Source organism: Tetrao urogallus (genome assembly GCF_951394365.1).
Source record: "Tetrao urogallus genome assembly, chromosome: 9".
NCBI lineage: Eukaryota > Metazoa > Chordata > Aves > Galliformes > Phasianidae > Tetrao > Tetrao urogallus.
In genome coordinates, this window is record NC_136822.1 from 13,212,157 (window position 1) to 13,220,590 (window position 8,434).

General features: G+C 47.6%; 1 protein-coding gene across 1 annotated transcript; it reads left to right on the forward strand.

Annotated features, from left to right (window-relative positions):
- Nucleotides 1–1,681: 1,681 nt before the first annotated feature.
- On the forward strand, nucleotides 1,682–7,636 carry GMNC (geminin coiled-coil domain containing; the record flags this gene model as incomplete). The annotated part of the gene is made up of 4 exons (XM_079539938.1): nucleotides 1,682–1,839; nucleotides 4,033–4,663; nucleotides 5,986–6,102; nucleotides 6,995–7,636. 4 exons carry the CDS (start codon nucleotides 1,682–1,684, stop codon nucleotides 7,634–7,636), a joined length of 1,548 nt encoding a protein of 515 aa, XP_079396064.1.
- Nucleotides 7,637–8,434: the final 798 nt, after the last annotated feature.

Genomic DNA, 8,434 nt, shown 5'->3' on the forward strand with positions numbered 1-8,434 from the left:
TAATTAGTTTTAAGAGCAGGACTGGAAAGTTTACGAAAGTAAACAGTGGGGGATTGGATTTGGGAAGTGCCTTTCAGGCTTGTGCTCCTGGAGGAAGACTGAGCAGAAAATAATCAGGACCTTTATCTGAATAAATTTCCATTAAAAAGCATTCTCGCAAATTAGTCTCAACAGGCTTAATTAATCACACCTTTACTTCAAAACAGGAAAGATTCGTGCAAATGCCAGATAACTCAAGTACCTGATTATCTGATCAATACCTGGGCATATTATGTCAGTCCTTATTTTGCTGCTGATAGACCAATCATTCCTAAGAGTGATGAGAAGCACTGCAGCAGCAACTTGACAGAATAAATGAAGACGATTTGGAGTGAGTCTGCACACCTGTGCAGGTGTTAGCATGAAAAGTAACACACAGAGAGGTAAGTCTGGTATAAAAGCTGACTTCAACTACATGCAAATATACTGTTTCTTCTCTTTACCATCTTTTCACAAAGATCCAAATGTAATTTTGTAGCCATTTCTACATAAAAATGAGTCACATAATAAAGATCCCAGGAGGATTACTTTCATCATTATAATAAGAAAAATCATATTTAAAGAACATACTAGATATTAAAACACCAATAAACATATCTCTACTGAATCCAACAGTAATACTGAAGTCTTCATAAACATTTCATCCTTGAATGTTATTTGCAACTGAAGTGCAAGATTAACTACAACAAGCAGTAAGAGCCCTGAAAGCAAGCAGCTGTCTCAAACAGTAGAATTAGCAAGTGATTGTTATTGGGTCTTGTTTTACACAATATATTTATGTGTAACTGCTGCCATGACTTGAAGCTTTTCTATCATCACTCGTGACATCCACACACCAGTTTGCAAAATTAGCTTTTTACCTCTTAGACCAACTGCATTTGCCTTTCCTGGACAGGAAGTCAGTCATCAAACCTATGGGAACTTGGACTCTGTTTCGGTGTCTTTTACCCACATACCATCCTTAATTCTCGGGCATGGAAACCACAGTGCAGGGACTCAAAAAGAATTACCTGAGCAGCGAAAGAAAAGCCAACAGTAAAAACCAATATGATGCCAGCTCTACAGATGCAACAATAGGGTGAACACAGGTTTACTTCATACCTCATTTTCAATCAAAGAGAGCGTCCATACTCGTCACTCCGCTTCTCAGAAGCAAACAGCATGCCTGAGCATAAAGTTCTGCTGAGAGGAAGCAGAGACAGAGCCACCAGCACCGTGCCAGGAAAACGGCCATCTAGCAGCAGCTGTGGACCAGCAGCACCTGTCCCCACACCCACAAAGCAGGAAGGAAACTCTGTGTCTGTTGGTCTGCTTTGGGACAGTCTGTGACTAAAAGGATCACCGGGGAGCCTACAGGGGACAAGCCTTATGCAGGGACACCCGCTCCACCATATTCCCCACTGCAGACTCCTCTCCACCTGCCTCTCAGGGCCGGACATTGCCCCCAGGCCGCGTGCAGACGCCAAGAGAGGCCCACGTGGAGGCACGAAGATCCGCGCCCAAGCAGGACGCTCAGAAACACCCCGCGCAGCCACCACTTCCTCCCCCCGCTGTGCTGGCGCATAGTGATGACGTCACTAGGACCGATCGCCTCCCCCAATGGCCGGGGCCGGCGCTCGAGTGCCTCTAGAGCTGCCGCAAGATGGCCGCTCTCTCGGGCGGCCTGAGGCCGGGGCTGCGGTGTCCAAAGGGGCTGCTGGGGCCAAGGAGGCCCCGTGGGGCCTTAGTGCCTCAAGAAGCACTTCTGAGGAGCTTGCTGTCTGCCCTCAAGGCTGCCTGGATCAGGCCCGCTCTTGTTGGGTGCCCACAGCCTTGAGCTCTAGTCTCTCTTGGCTTTGCCTGCTGCCTACAGGCCCTTCCTGGCCTGGGGATCACCATCTTTGCCTGAGGTGGGGAAGCCTGTGCTTCCGCAGTGCTCTAGGAGGCCTCCAAGTCATCCGACTAGGGAGAAAAGGGAATAAAACACACTAAGAACAGTAGTGCAGAACTTTGATGCCCTTTGAAAGCATTTTATAGAGATTGTGCTCCTTGCTAGAGTCCTTCCAGCCAAGCAGAAGAGGCATTGGCACCCAAAGAGTGTGGGATATTGTAGTAGTTACTGAGTGTATTGAATGCAGAGCTGGAGTTTGGAAAGCTGCTGTAGCCAGGTGACCAGAGGCCGGGTGTGGTGTGGCTCTGGAGCATGAGCCCTTTATAAAATATCTGAGTTGGAAGAAAACATAATCAAGGGAGGTGATGGCAGTGATTTAATTTGGCATTGCTGCCAGTTTACCTTGGGCAGCAACCTAGGAAAGTATGCCAGTAAGAAAAGAATGGTTGACAAGCAGCCCTCTTGGTTTTTATTGTCCCTGAGCCTTGCTCATACGGTAACAGCACCAAGCATCCTCTGGGGGGGGGAATGAAAAGCCATCCCATACGTCAGCCTGGCCTGCTTTTGGCTCAGCCTCACCCTTGACTGGTTGCAGATTGTATCCTCAAGCAGGTTGGGTTACCTCCCTTCAACAGCTCTAGCCATGACAGGAGCAGGATTTCGACTGACCAACTGCTCTGCTGGTAGCTTTATTCACACCAACCCCTGTGCAGACTATCCTCAGATTTTGTCTTGTCTTTTTTGTTGTTGTTGTTGTTTCCCCTGGGACAATTTCAAGCCTACTTATGGATTTTGATTGTCATGGAATTGATTTGAGTCAGTTCTAAACAGACTGTGTATGCAGACAATCTTTCATACAGCCGCATGTGACTTTTGCTATATTACAGTTGTGATAGTAAATTTTACACCATTTAAACTGCATTTTTATCCTCAGGTTTCCTCCAGGAAGCCTGAGGCTTAACAGCAAACTGATTCTCTATAAAGTGAGACTGATTCAGTGTCATTGCAGACTGTGTTGTTCTGAAATCTGCACCTTCTTCCTCATCAAAACTGCTCACAGAGCTGCTTGGATCACGTTTGCTTCTACACATCCCTGGGAAGCCATGGAAAACCCACTCCGTTAGCCAGACATGCTGGTCAAACTTGCTTTTTCCTGCTGGATTTTACAGCTGCAAGCAAAGCTTTAAAATCAAGCAAATAAATCAAAATTAAAAACAAACAAACAAAACAAAACAAACAAACAGAAAACCTCAAACACAACAACAGCAAACACCAGCAGCCTTGCTCTGAATATGTGGGATGCTTCCCAGGATCCCTCCTCATTTCCCAGAGTGAAACTCAGACACACCAGCTCAGTGCTGTCCTGAAGTGTGTGGAGGCTTTTTTCCTTCTCTCCTTCTTTTCTTTTCCCTCCTTCCTTGTGTTGATTTGTGAGACCAGAATGACTTTGATTTCAGCAAGTTTGCTGTTTATTCACGTCACAAGTTTGACAGCTTTGCACCAAATCAGATTGCTGGGTTTCAGGAGAGCTCTGAGGCGTCACTGGGAGCTCCTTTAGATTAAACTCGCCTCCTCGGTCTCCCCCCTCTCCCCCTCCTTCAGAGCCATTTAAACCTCGCTGGGGCTTTAAACGTACTCCCAAGACCTGCATTTCATTCTACCACTAACATGGTAAGTGCTCTTTGCATTTCTCTCGACCTGGAGGCAGAAAAGGAGCAGCTGGTCTCTTTGCCTTGGGGGCTTGCAGGAGGTTTTGTGCCCTCTGAGATGGAGAAGGAAGACGGCTCTCCACCACCTGCAAGAGCAATCTCTGCTGCTGTGCCTCCCCTTGGCTGAGCAGTTTCCCCTCTCGAGGCTCCAGGCTCCGCCGTCGTGCTTGTTTGGAGGAGGGAAGGGGGGTGACTCAAGAAACAACCCCAGGCTCTGCTACTGTGCAGTCTGGGACTCTGTAGAACCGCGGGGGCAGAGTAGAGCAAGCAGCCTGGAGGTGACTGCTAACATTGTGCAGCTTTAGAGCCGAATCGATCCCACGAGGTGGGAGGAAAGGACTGGCCAAGAACAGCCTAGCTCCCCTCCTCCTCTAAAACTCGTTCGGGACAGTAATATTTCCCAAGGGATCACAGGAAACTCAGCCCTCTTCTCGGCACACCTCTGCCTGGAGCCCCTCTGCCGCGGGGGCGGCACCGCACGGTGCCCAGCGGCGGTAGCGGGGGGCTGCGGAGCGCTGCCAGCCGGGAGGGGGGCGAGCAAGCGGCCGGCTCCCGGAGCGGCACACGGGGCTCCCTGCGCCGGGCACCTGAGCGAACCACAGCTGGCACGGGGGGGAGCGCCGGGGCAGGGCTGACACCGCCTCCCGCCCCCCCGGTACGCGCAGAGGATGGGGTCTCAGCCGCCGGCCGCCCCTTCGCTACGACCCTTTGCTTCCGCAGAGCAGCAGCCGGCCGTGCCCGGAGCCGGGCTTCCTCGGGGGCCAGGGCTGCGCTCGCCCCTGGCCCGTCCCCGCCGGGGTTTCCAAGGAGACGTGGGCCGCCGTCTGCGCCGCGGAGCCGCCCGAGCACGACCAGGGCCGGCGGGAAGCGCGGCCGCCGGGTAAGTGCGCGCTGGCGGGGGGCGAGGGGTCCAGCCCCGGCCGGCCGGAGCGGACTGACCCCGCTGTGCTGTCGCACAGGCCGGCTCTTCGTCCCCGAGCTCGTTGGCCAGGAGGAGGCGTGGCGGGGAGACCAGCTGTCCTCCCAGCTCTACAGGAACAAGCAGGTAACGGCCCCGCTCCCCGAAGGGCAGTGGCAGACTCGACTCGCCTTTCTCTGCTTTCGGGCGTTTTTTGGTCTTTTCTTGACGTGAGCGTCCCCCGTCCCCCCCGCCCCCCCCGTGTCATTCCACGAATGAGGTTCCCTGTACGTCTCTCCCTTCGTACAGCACCTTGGTGCCACAGAAGCCCAGGGACACGGCTGGGGAATCCCTTAGGCTCTGATGTTGCAGAACCTCATGCTGTTAATTAGAAATATATTATCTATGTCTTCCTGAACCCACGACGATTACTGTCATGGGACTTTGTTCCCCAGAATCACCTACTTATGTGAAGGATCAATCATTTTAACCAACAAGCATTTCCTTGATATTTTCCCTCTTTTCTTTGCAAATCACATCAAGCAGCAGAATGATACTGACCAGTTCCAGATGAAGAATCCCAGAAAGATCATTCTGATGAGATACTTGGGATGGTATTTTGATATAATGAAGATGATAGAAACTTTTATACTATCTTTAAGGTCCCTGTAATCGAACCCTTGTTAGGGTGCTTTCTTTGATTCTACCTCAATCTACCTCTGATTCTACCTCAATTATTTAAATTATCATCCTGTGGTCAGCAGGTCTCTGGGATCCATCACTGGAGCTCCTTAGTCCTCTTAACAGAGTTTCCAGAGCAGAGGTCAGGAAGCAGAAGTCTCTGCAAAGACCCATTCTCTGTTAGGGCTCTGCAAATAAAACATACTTGTTCAGTTGCTGGGACCAGGTCTTAGGTACATGAACTTCACTTGGCATGGTGGTGTCCAGGATTGAAGGAGTACCTGAGTAGCACTTTACTGTAAAGAATGGCAGTTGCATCTTCTTTCTGCATACAAGCACCATCAATTGTTTGCCTGCAGCTCCATCTCCTTTCCCCCACCAACCAACTACAGAGTGGAATGAAAGGGATGTAAAGGGATGCTTGCTGCATCTCAGGAGGAGATCTGGTAACTGCTGTTTTGACCGTGACGGTTTCTGGCTGTTCACCCGTAATTCTTTTCTGCTGTTATTCTGCACTTAGTCTTTTTTTTTAAATAAATTCCTTCCCCAGAGTAATCTTTTCAAACACTTGATAAAGAATAAAAGAAGTCAAAAGTGAAAACTGAACAGTCACTGAGACTGAACAACTGAACATGCCACTTAGATTAACAGAGGCAGGAGGCTTAAGGGGATGGGTTGAGTTCACAAAGCAAACACCCTGTTCATCAAATCCAAGCAGCCTGTACCATAGGGCAATTGCTATTAAGTTACAGAGTCAACACCTATTCATCAGTATCTCTGTTCCACAGCTTCAAGACACTTTGCTTCAGAAGGAAGAGGAACTTGCTAGGTTACATGAAGAAAATAATAACCTCCGACAGTACCTGAATTCTGCCCTGGTTAAATGTTTAGAAGAAAAAGCTAAGGTATTGTGTTCAGACCTGTTGTATAGTCGTGTGCAAGAGAAACAAATTGAATAGATACATGCCATTCAAATACATGGAAGGTCTAGGAGTGCAGATAACCGGCATGGTGAGATCCTATTAGGTTCAAACTGTGTAGACAATATAGCCCATAGCATGGTTAAGTGTAGGTTCTAAGTAGAGGAAAGTAATAGTGTTATGTCCCAAATCTGTTTCTTCGGTGAAAAGTTCAAATTAGAATATATCAAAATATTCCTTGAATTTGCCTGCTTTGTCATTTACCCCTTCTGAAAAGCTTTTTCTTTTTTTTTTTTAACATTTTAGATGATTTATGTTCTATGATTCATTTCTGTCACCTTCCAGTGGCACATTTTATTTGCGTGAGAACACCGATCTTCTTAAAAAACAAAGAACACCTATTCCAGACTTTCCTGTGAAAAGAAACTTAAAGTCATGGCAGCTGCAGCTCCATGAGCTCCCTGGCCAAGATCACACCTGCCCCAGCATGACTTACCTCAGCATCCTCCCTCTTTGTCATGCTGCCATGTTCCCCCCCCAGCACTCACCTGCCAAATGCAGCACACAGAAGCACAGCACAGCCAGGCAGGAGCTCTCGTTTCACGCCTTACTGAGTGAGAATGCAATCAAAGTACAGGCCTTATTGACATTGTCAAATTCTTCTCTTATAGAGACTATGTTGTTGCAGAGGCTGTAGGGTCAAAATAATTAGTCGTATCCATACGTCTAAGGAGGAAGGGTGGAAGAAAGTGTCTTTTATAGAGACAGTGGTAACTGTCTTATCTATCTAACGTTAAAGGTCAGAAATATGTTGTTTACTGCTAATTAGAAAAATGAGCTTTTAACCTCTCTCCATTTTTCAATTTATTTTTAATAGAAAGTGCTATCCTGCCACAGCCAAAAAACCTCTACTATTCTCAAAAACACCAAAAAGAGATTAAAAGAGGACTACTGCTTTGCTCTTCAAGAAACTCCTCATGCTTCTAAAGCTAGAAGGAACCTCTTTAATGAATTCTCTGCCTGTGAAGAGCAAGCCAGCCCTGCTGTGGACAGCTGGGTCTTGGAGACTTTAGGATTAAAAGATGTCAACACCATTGATGAATCTTCAGCTAACTACAGTGCCTTGACTTCAGACCTTGGAAAAGACACATACTGCCTTAGCCCTGGTGAAGCCATTGACTATGACCACAGTGAAGCAGTGGCAGCAGCATACAGCTGTAGCCACATGCCTCCAGCTGACAGTACCCATCCATACAGTGAGGACTCTTCCTTCCTTTCTCAGTTTCCTTCAGCACCACACACCTCCTCACCGGAGCCAAGCATTTCCTCCCTTCCAGCCTATGAGTTGCCATATTTGACTAACAATTTGTCACCTAACAAAACAGAAGTGGCCTTCACAACATTTCTAAGTCCTCACCGCAATGTGAGAACACACACCTTCCAACAAGGACAAGCTTTTGTGCGCAGAGAAGATGATGGAGGATGGAGATTCACCTGGGTGCCTAAACAGGCTGAATAAGGCACCTGTGTCAAGGGTCAGCCATGAGGGATGTAGGAAACAGACACTTCATCTTGTGATCAAGACAAGTTCAGCCTTGTCTCTCAGAAAGAAGTCCTTCTGGGCTCTGTTAAATGCTGCTTTTACACACATGCTCATGATTCCCTCCCAGATTTTCACAGATGTGGCTCCAGATCACAGTGGGATATACATCTGCCCTAGGCCCAATGTACAGACAGGACATACTTCTCTTGTGCCTGTGTTGAGAAGCATGCTTTTTTCTTGCATTGTGTTTTTTCTATCATCAGTTATTCCTTGTTAACTGATGACTTCAGCCTCGACTACTTTCAGCACTGATGATTGCTCCCACATTCATCAAGGCGGAAGAGAATACACTCTGGGAACAGCATCTCTCTGACATTCACAGATGACAAAAATGACATCAATCTCTGGCTGAGGATCAGCAGTGTCTGAGTGATTTAGGTCTCTCTTAGCTACATAGATTGCCTTGGATTAAGGCAACCCATGCATTTTTGTTTGTATGTTACATTAGCTTGATCTACTCACAGTCACATGGTGCTGTCATTTCTGAGGGCTCTTCAAAAAAAGATAAGACTTGCTTCTATTGCCTGGAGGCTACATAACTGCAAGTGATTCATCAAATTTAGGAGATTTTCCTCTGCTATGATTAAAAGTGTTCTCTCTGTTATGTTTTGTATGTAAAAGACCTGTGTAAAGGTCTTTTACCTGCCAGATAAAAGGAGTTTAAGAAGTTAGAGCCCTGTTTCTCACCAACTTAAGCTACAGAACAAGAACTAG